Genomic DNA, 12925 nt, shown 5'->3' on the forward strand with positions numbered 1-12925 from the left:
GCAAGGCTCAGCCCAGCCTCCCCTCCTGGCGAAAGCAGACACGTGGCGACAACTCTACCCACAGCTGGGGGGGTCTCTCCCTCCTGACAAACAGATGCAAACCAAGGTGGTGGTGGTGGTGGGTGGTGGGTGGGGGCGGCAGCCCCCGGACAGGGCAAGAGCCAGACACTGGCACCGTCTCTTGGCAACAGGGAGTAAGTTACGCGGTCAGGGCACAGCCCATCTGATGCCACGCGGCTTCTGGGCCCAACACGAGGGCTGATCACCACGCAGAGAGCGGGGGCAGCGCGCTTCAGGTGGGAGACCGGCCTCTGCTGACGGGGAGGCCACGTGCCCAGCAGCAGGGCCAGGGCAAGGGACGTGGGTGTGAGAGACGCGCGGCGGGTTATGGCCCGGGGGCCAGGGTGCCGGGGACCAGGCGGGGAGGCCCTGCGCCCGCCGCCCCGCTGCTCACATCTTGGTCTTCTCGCTCTCGCCGTAGTGCCAGCCGTCACGGGCCTCAGGCACCAGCAGGGTGATGAGGTCGCCCTCCTTGAAGCTCAGCAGCGTGCTGTTGTCCCCGGCCGCGTGCGAGAAGATGGCCTTCACCCGCATGCGGCCGTTGCGCTCCAGGCCGGCCGCCATGGAGCTGGAGCGGGGCAGGGTCTTGTTCTCGGCTGTGGGGATGACAGGGCAGAGGGCAGGGGTCAGGGGACCGCTGCCCCTGCCCCGAGACGGCGAGGGCAAGGTCGGCCTCCCGTCCGCTCAGCCGGCCCATGGCCAGGCGCTCGGCGGCCCCAGGCGGGCTGCTGGACCATCGCCGGGCCTCGGGGGCCGCGTGGCCTGAGCCCTGGCAGGACCCCTGTCGGCTGGGGCAACTCCCTGGGCCAGAGCCTCAGCTTTCCCATCTGCTCATCGCACACCCTCCTGGCCGAGGCCTCCAGTGGGGCAGCGGGAGGCAAACCACCATCCACGGGAGACAGGCTGCAGGTGGGGGCGGAGAAGGGCCCCTGGCCAGCGAAGCCCCCATCCCCACTCCCCCAGTGCCGTCCACCTGCTCCTATCACCCTGCACCCCTGGCCCGACCATGTTCACTTAACAGGGCACAGCCCACAGGCCAGGACGAGAGCGCATGGGGCCCGCGGGGCGCGCGCCTCCCGACCCCGGCTCCCAGGCCGACGTCAGCACCGCGGGTGGGGGCGGCTCTTACTGGCGGCGTAGCTGTTCTTGGGGGCCACGCTCTTGCGCACGGGAAGCGTGTTGGAGTAGGAGTCGCTCAGCTTGCTCTGCGACTGCGGAGGAGACGCGGACTTGGGCTGGGCGGCCTTGCGCTCGGCCCAGGGGCTGTAGTCCTCGCTGTCCGGGCCCGACGCACCGTTCAGGACGGGCGCACTGTCCTGGGCAGACAGCCGCTGTCGGGAAGAGGCGGCGTGGGCGCGGGGCGGCGGGAGGGCCTAGACGGGCATGGCCAGTGGAGGACCCCTCGCCCCAGCAGGGGCGCCCGCCTGCCAGCCACCAGGTGCCAAAAGGGCCCCCCTGCATTCCCACGAAGGTTTCCAGAGCGAGGACTTACCCCCACAAACGGGGCCAGCTCGGGGGGCACTGGCAGGGGCTTGGCCCCCGGGATGGGGTCTGAGATGACCAGGTTGGACTTGGAGGCCGACAGGCCGCTGGGGAGGATGGAGCCATTGCTGCTGGCCACCTGCTGCACCAGCTGCACGGCGCGGTCTGGAATCTTGTTGGGGTCCGCACAGGCCTGCTGCCACAGCGGCAGCTTCTGCGCCAACAGCTCCTTGCCCTGAAGGGGAGGAAGCAGAACGGGGCGGGATGAGGCTGGGGCCTCCGCTGAACCTCATCGATGCAGCCCCTGGGTCCCACCTGGCACCGGGAGGCCCACCCCGGGGGTCGCACCTGGCTGGGGCTGCTCTTCGCACAGCCCGGCAGGCTACCTGTAAGCCCCCGACCCTGGCCTAGACGAGCTGGTGCGGTGCAGCCAGCCCAGCCGTCCAAGGACGACCAGCAACCAGATCAAGCTAAAGCCTGACTGCGGCGGGGCCTCCCCAGGGGCCCGGGGAGCCAAAATGGACAGGTGCCCACATGGTCAGCCTCAGGACAGCAGGCTCCTTGTGGACAAACCTGAGACAGTAGGGAAAGCACTGCCCCAGCAGACCTGAGAGCCAGGAACCACGCCGGGAGGGAGAGGGGGCAGTGCGGAAGAGACAGCACTCCCGCAGCCCAGCTACCGTCAGCCCCCCACCCAGCCGTCCCTCCAGTGTGCACCAGGGCCTGGCCAGGACACAGCTGGCTGGAAGAGCACAAGGGCCTGGCGGGGGACCAGGAAGCCACAGGACTGACAAGGATCCCAGGACAGGGGTGCAGCCAGAAGCGAGACACCAGCCTGAGGTGCCCTGCAGCCGACTTGGGGGCTCTGCGCCCATGGCAGGGGCACATCTGGGGCCTGGGGGCAGCTGTGCTCTGCTCCCTTCTGGCCCTCTGGCGCAAACGGGCTGTCCTACCTGCAGCAGGTGGGAACCTCACGTCCCACTAGAGACCCCAGGCCCCAGTGGGGCAACCACGCTCCAGGACCTCTTCCCGTTCCTTCTGGCCTGTGTCTGGGGCAGGGAGGGGCGCCCGCCCGTGAAGACTGAAGGGTGCTAGACAAACGACCCTTTGGAGCAGGCCTCGGCCCCCACCCCTGCTGCTGGCTTAGACCGGGCCAGCAAACCACCACCTGCGGGCAGGCTGCCCGTCTGTAAATAAGACGTGGCTGGAACGCAGCCACGTCTGTTGGTTCACACTGCTGTGGCTGCTTCCCTGTGCCATGGCCAAAACCGAAAACGTTTACTGCCCGGGCCCTGGCTGAGTGAGCTGCTGACAGCCCTGGGCTGGTGGAGAGGAGGCAGAGCAGCAGGACCCTGGGCCCACAGGGGCAGCCCTGGCGCTAGGGACAAGCTGGGGGTCCTGCCGTCACGCCCTGGTGCCAGGGCCCCAGGCCCTGTGTCTCTTAAAACCTACTGGGGGCTGGGGTCCACCCAGCTTCCTGGGAAGTCCTCCGTCCCGTCTCGCAGAGCACGATCAGCCCACCAGGGGCCTGAGGTGCTGGGTCCTGGGGCAGGAGGGCTTTCCCACCCTCCGGCAGCCTGCAGCGCAGACAGGCCTGTGCTCTCCTTGACCGGCACGGGGCCAGCCGCCGCCAGAGGGCGCCCGCATCCACTGCAGGGCTGCCGGAGCCGCGTGGGCGGTGCTGCGGCTGGAACACAGCGGCTGCAGCAGGCACGGCCTGCCTGCAGGTGGAGGGCGCCCGCGCTCTGGCCAACGAGCCCTCCTGGCTCAGGACCTGCATGCAAAGCCACACTGGGCCAGGTGGCCCCGCCCCCGCCGAGGACTCAAGTCTCATCCCTGTCCCTGTGTGCGCCTCTGGCAGTAGGCCTTGGGCACGTCTGGGCAGGCAGGCACCTCTCCACGGGCGGCAGGCAACTGCCTCTTGGGAGCCCAGGCCTGGGGACCAGAAGCGGAGCGTCAGATCAGACGTGTGCCAGGTGCTTGTACCCTGCTGACCCGAAGAGCCCTTCCCAGAAAAGGAACACAAACCAGGGCCTCCCTGGTCGGCTCAGCTGCCTAACCACACCAGAGCTCTCAGGACTCTGGAATGTTCTAGGAAACAGATGGGACCCCGCCCAGCTCCCGCCTGTGGACCGTGGGGAACTGAAGCCCCACTGAGGCTGGGGGCCCTGCGGGGGGCCCTGTCCTCTGGGTCTCACCGGCCCCGGAGGCTGAGCCTCTGCAGAGGCTCTTTGGCACTGCAGCCCCTCCCGCGAAGCTCGCCCTGGAGAAGACCCTCTCGGTGGGCTGTTGGTGCAGGGGCTCTCACAAGAGCCCCTGGGAGTCTCTACCAGGACTCTTCAAACATCTGCAGCCTTGACCCGGTAACCGTGCTACCAGAGCTCTCCCCTGGGGAAGCGGAACCGCAGGGCGTTCCAGGCACATGGCAGTTCTGCTCTGCAGCTCCAGGCTGGACACGCCCCGGGGCCCCTGGGAAGCGAGGGCGCGGCCTCACGCGGAGCCAGCACCCACCTTGGAGTGGTAGGCGGCGGAGTTCTTGGCCACGGCGCACTGCTTCTCCACCAGGAAGCAGAACCTCCTCCTCTCCTCGGTGAGAGCCGTCTTGTAGCCGTCGGACACGTAGCTCTCCAGCTCGCCCTGCTTGTTGCTGATGGCGTCGATGTACTGCGGGGGGGGGGGCGGGGGGGGCGGCAGGTGAGCCAGCGCCCGCGAACCGCCAAGTCACCTCCAGCTCCTGGAAGCCCAGGGGAGGGGCAGGCGCCCCCAGACCCCCTTCGGGTAGGGGACTTGGCCCTGTGACTCTGGCCACGGGGCTGCCCCCGCTGTGCCAGGGCCCCTGGCCTCCACCAACGGGGACCATGCTGGCGGACTGCTTGGGGAGGCTGGCGGGGGCGTGACACCTCCTGCAAGCAGGACTCCGACAACCTAAAGCCACCCTAACCATGAGTGGCCCAGGACAGCTTGGCTGGCACCATGTGCTCCAGCAGGACTCATCTGGGGCGGGGGGCTGAGGAGGCGAGCTCAGGAGACCCCACTCGGTGCTGAGGTCCGTGCTCTGACTTAGCAGCTTGGAAGTCTGACTTAGCAGAAGTGCCAGCGAGACCGTGGGCAGCCGTGGCGGTCACCGCACTGCAGCGCCCCCTCCGCATCCGTGTGCGGTTCCCTCCCCCACGCTCTGCTGCCCGGGGCCTCCGGCAAGGGCAGGCCCCGGCCGCGAGGGGGCCGCCTCCCCCGCCAGCTCTGACTCAGCATGGGTGGGCGGCGTGGAGGGAGTGGGCGCAGTGCAGGCTGTTCCTGCCGCCTCCCGCACAGCAGCTCAGCCCGCCTGCCGGGTGTGGGCCGGTCCCCAGCGCTGTCACCAGTGCACTGGCTCTGCCAGCAGGAAGGAGCACGCCACCGGCAGGTCTGCCCAGCGCCCTCACCAGGACTGGGCCCGGTTCCCCCTGAGGACCACCCGCCTGCAACACCGAACCCCCATCTCCTATCCCTGGGCCGGGGGGAACAGCTACACGGGCCTCACCCTGGCCACCCCTCCACCCCAGCCCTAAAACAGCAGGCCTCACCACCGCCACCGCCCCCCAACCCGGAGCAGGGTGGCCCCCGGGCAAGCTCTCCTCTGCTCCCCCAGGCACGAGCAGCACCAAACACGCTTCTTCAGGTTATGAAACGCGTGCGCCTCCAGAGCCTCCTGCCCCTGCAGAACCTTCCCTGCATCGTGGCTCCTCCAGGAAGCGGGGGAGCGAGCCTGCAGATTTGGGGTGCCTCTGGGAGCCAGTGGAGGGCACAGTGGGGGACGCCATGCCGTTGGGGGGACGGCCCCCCTCAGATGCCTCCACGCCACTGGGTCGCCTGCTGAAGGGCCGGCTCACACCCGGAAGCCCAGGACACCCTCAGGACAGAACCTGGAGAATCCCATTTGGGAAGAGCGCGCCATGCAGCTTCCTGCAGCCTCGCCTGCCCCCTGAGCACCCAGAGCCAGACTGACCGCCAGGGCCCCGTGCCTGCTCTGCCCTTGGGGGACCTACCCCTCCAGGCTTCAGCCGGCCCTCGACAAAGCCTGGACAGAGACGGCTCCCTCGGCCCGCCCCTGGGCACAGAGCCCACCCCGGGGCTCAGCTGGGGTCCTGGGGGGCCCCTTAAGGGGGCAGCATCAGGAGAAGCCACTGCAAGTTCCCAGAAAAGCTCTGCCCTGGTGTCACCGCATCCAGCCCTCCTTGGGGGCTGCTGGAGGCCGGTGGAGACCCCACGCCGGGTAAGAGGAGCTAAGGGGCTGAGAGCCCCTCCTGCACAGACCCTCGTGAAGGAGGACCCAAGAGAGGTCGGCACTGTTGCCTACACGGGGACCCGAAGGAGGAAAGGCGGCTCCGTGAGCGGTTACCCCAGGACAGCGGCACAAACCGGGACGCGGGCCCCCGGGGTCCCCGCCGTCCTGCAGGCACTTTCTGGGTTTCCAGGCTCCCGCTCCCGCGGGGGAGGCAGGGCAGCTGGGCCGGGCTGGCGCGGGGCGCTGGCCTCATTAGCTGCCTGGCGGCCTCGGGGCTGGGGAGAGAGCGTGGAGCTTTATTTTAAGATTTCCATTTACTCAGAGGGGCCCCCAGACAGGAGCGACTTGGGTCCCAGGTGGGGAACCTCCCAGGGAGCGCAGGGCGGGGCAGCGGGCAGGAGGGACACCACGTGGCCCGGGCGGACCGGGCAAGCCAATGCCCCTCCACGGCCCCTTGCTGGGCACCCGCTGGCCCTCCTGACCTCCCTCCCGTCCAGGGACGCCACCTCCCTGTGGAGAGAGGCCGCCCCTTCGCGGGGCGGGCCTGGGTCCCCCCACGCCCCGCCTGCGGCAGGGACACCCCCGAACGTGCAGGCACGTCCGTGCTCCCCGGGAAGGGCCTGACCCCACGAGGACCTGGCAACAGGCCCCAGAAAGTGGCCCCAGCCCGTCCCGCGGCGGGCGGGCGCCTGCCCCCTCCCGCTCCTGCTGCCATGGCGACGCGGGCGCTATAGAAACACCCGGCTGAAAGCGCGCAGGACCCGCAGAGCGCTCCCACTTAGTCACCCTGGGCTCCACAGCCCTGTAATCCGAGAAGACAAAAGTGATCAGAACACACGTCTCCCCTCCCCTGGGAGCGAGCCGCTGACTCAGAGCGGGGGAGGGGCGTTCCAGAAAGCACCAGCTCCTCGGCGTGGCTTTCCCACGTTTCTCAAAACCCCAACGAAACCCCGACGCCGCCCCAGACCGCTGCAGCTCGCGAATGACAGTGGAATCCTTGGCCCTTGGCTGTAATCACGACCCCAAGGAGACGAGCAAGGGGCCTGCCTCGCTGGGTTGTCCAGGAAGGAACGGCCAGAATCGGATGCCCACAGCTGCATTCAGGCACCAGGCACTGCTGGCAGCAGAGGGGCTTCCCTGGAGCCTGCCGACCCGTCCCGTGTCCTCTCCCTGGTCTGGTGGACCAGCCGCCTGGCCACGAACAAGAAGGCTGGCCTGGGGTCCACAGGTGACGGGCAGTGGGGCAGTGGCCGTGGTTCAGCAGACCGCTGGACGTGCTGACAAAAGCTTGAGGCCCACAGACCAACCCAGGAACACACGGAGCCAAGGCCTCAGGGGGCCACCAGGGAGCGTGCCACCCAGATCTGTGGTCCCCTCTGCTGGCCAGGCCCTGGAGGGGTTGGGGCCTGGACACCCGTGCCCACCTTGCTAGGTGACCCCTGCCATCTCAACCCTCTGCTCAGTCTCCGTGTCTAGAAGCCGGGGTTGAGCCAGCTCAGAGCCACCCGATGCAGAAGCGCCTGCCTCCCGGGACCCCGACAGTTCTTACGGGTGCAGGATTCCCATCCCATTTCCTTTTTCTGTGTGTTTTAGGGCCGCACCTGCAGCATATGGAGGTTCTTCCCAGGCCAGGGGTTGAATCGGAGCTGAAGCTGCCAGCCTACACCACAGCCACAGCAACGCCAGATCCGAGCTGTGTCTGCAATCTACACCACAGTTCACGGTAACCCTGGACCCTTAACCCACTGAGCAAGGCCAAGGATCAACCCCTTGTCCTCATGGATGCCAGTCAGGCTCGTTACCACTGAGCCACGACGGGAGCTCCACTCCCACTTTCAAAGACTCGGCAAAGCCTCTCACCAGCAACGTCATGAAATCACTCCAGGGCCAAACGAAACCCACTGAAACCAGCTTCGCCTGCTTCTTTCTGCGTCTGTACGTGGCTACCTCTCGGTGTGCCTGGAGGTGCCCTTGAAAGCCCTCCCCTCCCAGCCCTGACGGCGATACCCCGGCTTCCCACGGTACTGTCCAGGGAGACGGCCCGGGCCCCACGGCTTTGTCTGGGGGAGGGGCCGGGGCGGGCAGCACCCCCCAGAGGACCCGGCATCCCCACACCGTCTCTGGACATGGAGCCCCTAGGAGGGTCAGCAGCCTCCGGCGTCTCCCGGGTGTTTCCAGGAGGCCCCTCACTGCCAGGAGGCAGTGGCGCCGTGTCCACAGGGGCCTTTCACTCCAGAGTGTCTTAAAATGAGAACAGCAGCCGCACAAGGGCTTAAACCACGGCCGTCAACTCCGGCAGTAACGGGACCAGCCTCTGCCGTCAGCCTCCCTGAAGGTCTAAATTACCGTTATTTGGTTTTCGCCTTGTTAATTACACACCCTTTAAATAGAACCCATCTCTCCCCTTCCTCAGACCGTGATCTGGATGCGCCTCCGGGAACAAGGGGACCCGGTGAGGGGCACAAGCCCCAGCACCGCCTCCTTCGGTCGGCGCCAGGCCCTGGCTACGCCCGCACCGCGTCCCAGAGGGCCCGGGAAGGGGTCAGGGCAGATCTGGGGCCCCCCGCTCTGAGCCCCTGGTCACCGCAGCCCTGGGCGGGGGGGTGCTGGGGCCTCAGGCCTTTGACCTCCAATGAGGAGCCCGCCCGGCCCGGCAACTCCAGGCGCTGGGCAGCAGGGATGTTCCAGGGCCCTGGCCCCCAGCACCCGGGCAGCGGGTTTGGCCCACCTGGTGGGTGACCCCGGCCCTGCCGAGGCCCAGCCACCGGCCTCTGGCCTCCAGCCTCCTCCTCCTCGGCTCTCACTTCTGCCTCAGCCCTGGCGGCCCTCCCTCAGCGCTCAGAACCACACCGGGGGCAGGAAGGACGCCCTGCCTCCCCCACACCCTGTGCCTTCCAAAGGCGCAAGCAGCTGCTGGGTCCTCCCGTGTTCGCCGCGACCCTCGGAGGACGAGGGCTCCTGTCTCCGCTCAGTCTCCTCGCCAGAGCTGGGCTGCATGCAGGTGGGGCCCAGGCCAGCAGCGTGGGAGACGTCCTCGCCAGAGTCCCTCAGGGTCTGCGGGGGTCAGGCACGCAGAGCCTGACCAGCCCCACCCGGGAGGCTCTCGCGCTGGCCACACCCAGCCCTGGGGGCCAGTGGCCAGTGGCCAGCACCATCCCCCTGAGCGCTGAGAACCCTGACGGTGGAGCTGCGGGGCAGCCACTGGCCGCATGCCCCCGGGCCAAAGAGCCAGGTTGCCGGAGGAGGCCTAGGGCCACACCCTGCTGGGTGACGGCACGTCCCCCACTGACTGTTCCCTGCAGTGCCCTCCACACCCAGGGGCACAGAGGGCAGCACCTGGCCTGGCAACATGACCAGAGGAGTGGGGAGCGCCCTTGGCTCCGCGGTTGGCACTTGCCGCGCTCCCTGCTTCTAGAAAGAACCCTCTGTCCTAGTTTGCGCCCCAAAGGCCTCTCAGTGCCTGTTCCTGACCTATAATCAAAACCAGTTTTCTTGGTGGAGATCCCAGAGCAGCCGCAATTATCAGCAGGTCCTGAAAACGGCCGGCTCTGACCCAGTCCCACTCGGGGGCCGGCCACCGACAGACTGGCAGACAGACAGGCATGCTGGCTCTCCTCCCGAGGGCAGGATGGAGCAGCTCCACTGCCCACCCGAGCCCCTCGCCACCCCGGGACAGTGACTGCCAGGCACAGCCCATCCTCCCGGCAGCTTGAGCTGCTGGCCTGGCTGCTGGCGCGAGGAGACGCGCCTCTGCCGTGCCAGCAGCAGAGGGGCCTTGGGGAAGCGTGCCTTGCCCAAGGGTCGCCTTTGCCTAGCACCCAACCCACTGTCCCAGGCAAGGGTCCTACACGTGCTCAGGTTGGGGAGGGGAGCAGGCGGGCCAGGGACTCCAGAAGGCGCCCTGATCGCCCCAGGGATCGCGCAGCACGGGAGCTCTGAGCTCACCCACACCTGAACCCACTGGACACCAGAGCTGCAGGGCCATCTGGTGTCCCACCGCCCCCAGAGGAGCTGCGGCTCCCTGTCAGCCCCAGTGCCACCTCCACCTGCTTGTGCTGCCCACTGGGCTGCCTGCGAAGACCCCTGGGGTGCAAGGGACCCTGGGGACTCCGAGAGGCTCCAAGGGAGTGGGGGGGGCATCAGAGCACAGAACTCATGGCTCAGGTCTCAGCCGCCTCCTGGGGTCACTGCCCCCCCCTCCCCCGGGGCCCCAACGAGCTGGGGTCCCGCCCCACCCGCTGACTGCGCATGCAGCACATCTGCTGGGAGCAAGCAGGTCCAACAGCCGAGACGTCCTGCGGGTCCAGGCGAGGCTGGAAGGACGGAGCTGCCTCTGCGGCTAGTTCACTACCCGGGTGACCTGTGCGAGGGCTGGGGGGTCGGCAGCTCTAACAATTGGTCCTGCTCTTCCTCAGGGAAGAGTGTCTCAAACTGGCCGCATCCTGTGACCAGCAAGATCTCGGCCAAAGCTTCCCGCCCCAAGCCCGAACCCCCTCCAGAGGGGGCGGGGCCAGCTCAGCTCCCCTGCCTGCTGCCGGGGGGCGGGGGGGGGGGGCGCCACACCAAAGGGCCCCCAGCAGCCATGCCTCAGAGCAGGTGTCAGACCCTGACTCCCGGCCAGGTCTGCAAAGGGGCCAAAACCCAGAAGCAGCCCAAGCACAGGACACCTCAACAGGGCAGCCGGGCAGGCCAGAGACAGCCTCTGGGGGCGGCTGGCGCGCCTTCCGCCGACTCAGCACACAGTGGGCACCCACCTCCCAGCACAGACATGGGGCGAGGGCCCACGGCGCCCTGGCCTGGCCTCTCGGGTCCTGCCCCTCAGGAACGAGAAACACAAGGACCGTCCCTCTGCCTCCCACCTTGGAAAGATAATCAGTGCAACGGCCCGTGCCGCCTGTCACCATGGGACCAGCCTGTGCCAGGCACCGAGAGGGACACTGAGGAGCACAGCCCCGGCGCCCCGGGGGTCATGGTCCCCTGGGCCAAGCCCAGCAGCGCAGCTCCCAGGCGTCTAAGGACGGGGGAGGCGGACAGTGGGCCTGTGGATGCAAAGCGGGGACCGAAAGGATACAGAGGGCGGGGGGGGGGGGTGACCTGGTGCTGTCCCTGCTCAGGGAAGGCGGGGACCCGCCTCGCCAACAGGGAAACAGGGCTTGGAGCGGAGGTGGAGCTCCCATGACCAAACCCGACCCGACAGCCAGGGCCGCGTGGGGTGAACAGGAGGCCACCAGGAGCCTCGCCAGGGCAGCCAGGCCGTGCTGAGGACACGGGGCAGAGGGGAGCCTCGGGCGGGGGCTGACCCTTGCCCTGGGCAGGAAAGTCAGCACCGCTGTCTCCAAGGCCCCGGGGCACCAAGGAGGATGTGGTGGCCTCACCGCGTGGGGGACCTACCGCCAGGGCCCCCACCCGCCCGTCCGGAGAGACGGGGCCTGCACGGCAGGGGGTGCCGAGCCCACCCTCTGGGCCCTGCCCAGGCTGGCGTTGAGCGGGCAGGGCCCCCCCCCACCCAGGAGAGAGGTTCTGCAGTGGGGGGAGGGGGTGGCAGGCGAGGGGGCGGGAACCCGAAGCAGCAGAGTCACGATGACTCAGGCCGTGTGGCTCCGTGCCGCGTGGGCGTCGACAGCCACCTACACGCAGCGGCGCGCCGGCCTGTCACCTCCCAGCCTCCCCGTCGCAGGAGCACCGGCGGCGGCGCGGGGCCAGCTCGTCCCGGCAGAGGCCTCGGCCCAGGACGGGGCCTCTGAGTACGCGGCCGAGAAGGGGACAAGACACAGGCACCAACAACCCGAGTGAGGCACCGACACGCATCTCACGGGGCTGAACCTCGAAAACACCACGCTGAGCGCAAGCAGCCGCCGCCAAAGGCCTTTCCTGTGGCCCGAGCCCAGGCGCGCAGCCGGGGTGGCGGCGGGAGGGCCTGCTGACGGCACCGGCTTCCTTTGCAGGTGGTGAAAACCCCGGGAATGGACTGTGGTGACAACCACACGAGCCTGCAGAGGCTCTCAAAGCCCCTGAGCTGGGCGCTTTCAACAGCTGAATTGAATAGCATGTGAGTTCTCTCTCGGCGAAGCTATTACCAAAAAAAAGAAAAAAAAAGAAAAAAAGCACTCTGAACAAGAGGCTGAACCCCTGGCTGAGCCGGCCCCCCCTTGTCTCTGTCACTAGGCCGCAAACCAGCCCTGGGCTTCCCTCGGGCCACTGCGGAGGCCACCGCCCTCCCAGGCAGGGAGCAAGGCGTTCAGAGCAAAGGCCGCAGACCAGGAAAGCGGACACACGCGGGCTCAGGTGGGGGCGCGTTTCCAGCCGCCGCCGCCGCCTCACGGCCCCGCCCCCAGGAGGACACAGGGGGCTCCCGCAGCAGCACTGGCCGGTCATGGGCGTCCTAGGAGACGCACCCCACACGGGGAGGGGCGGGTCAGGCAGGAGCCGTCGCCGTGACTCTAAGGCCCACGTCTGAGCCAGGAGCCCCGCGTACACAGCGGCACAGAGGCCGGGGAGCAGGGGGCCTGCCTGGCTACACTGCGTGCACACGGGCACGTGCTCCAGAGAGGCTCACGGGCAGCGGCGTCCAGGTGGTGGGTTGTAGAGGCGTGGGGTGCCCCAGGCTCACCGCCCTGACAGCTGGCAGGAAAGGCAGGGCCTCAGCTGGAGATCACCACTGCACCTGCAGCCAGGGGGCCGTCCTGTTTCCCCTCCGTATCTGAGACGTAGGGCTGGAGGGCAGCGTCTGCTGGGCCTGACCTGTGTCAACTGGCTGCAGGGTTCTGGGGAATCGGTGTATCGGGGCCGTGCCCATCATGGGCCACGCTGTCCTAAATGCCTGCCTACCCCTCCGCATAGAACGCAGGCCACCAGGGCTGCCTCCTGCACCCTGTGACGCCAGCTGCCACACACCACGGGGCTGCTGTGTGCTGAGCCAGTCAGCGTCTGCCTGCTAGCAGCTCTGGAGCAAGCAACCACCCTGGAGTCAGGGCAACAGTCTGGGGTCTCTAGGGCGGGGACCCCGGGGACAGGCGGGAAGAGCCCCTCCGTGTTTCTGCTCCTCTGGCAGAGCCTCCGCCCCGCCCAGGCTGCAGGCTGCCGCCCCAGTGCACCCCACGGCGGAGCGGAGCCTGGCTC

The 12925-nt window shown here is 68.2% G+C and overlaps 1 protein-coding gene across 9 annotated transcripts in view; it reads right to left on the reverse strand.

The window, feature by feature from the left end:
* Positions 1 to 12925, reverse strand: part of BAIAP2 (BAR/IMD domain containing adaptor protein 2) — a 56766-nt gene that overhangs the window by 8831 nt on the left and 35010 nt on the right. For 7 of the 9 annotated variants that reach the window (XR_007131928.1, XR_007131929.1, XM_047758464.1 and 4 more), the window contains exons 7-10: positions 4054 to 4206; positions 1553 to 1777; positions 1190 to 1391; positions 455 to 656 (exon numbers count right to left, since the gene is read on the reverse strand). Coding sequence is in view for 7 of the 9 variants with exons in the window: in XM_047758464.1 (XP_047614420.1) it covers positions 455 to 656; positions 1190 to 1391; positions 1553 to 1777; positions 4054 to 4206 (782 nt within the window). In the remaining 2 variants the exon portion in view is untranslated. The remainder of the gene's footprint in view (positions 1 to 454; positions 657 to 1189; positions 1392 to 1552; positions 1778 to 4053; positions 4207 to 12925) is intronic. The other 2 variants (XM_047758469.1, XM_047758470.1) reach the window with 1 other exon arrangement.

Source organism: Phacochoerus africanus, chromosome 14 (assembly GCF_016906955.1).
Source record: "Phacochoerus africanus isolate WHEZ1 chromosome 14, ROS_Pafr_v1, whole genome shotgun sequence".
Taxonomy (NCBI): domain Eukaryota; kingdom Metazoa; phylum Chordata; class Mammalia; order Artiodactyla; family Suidae; genus Phacochoerus; species Phacochoerus africanus.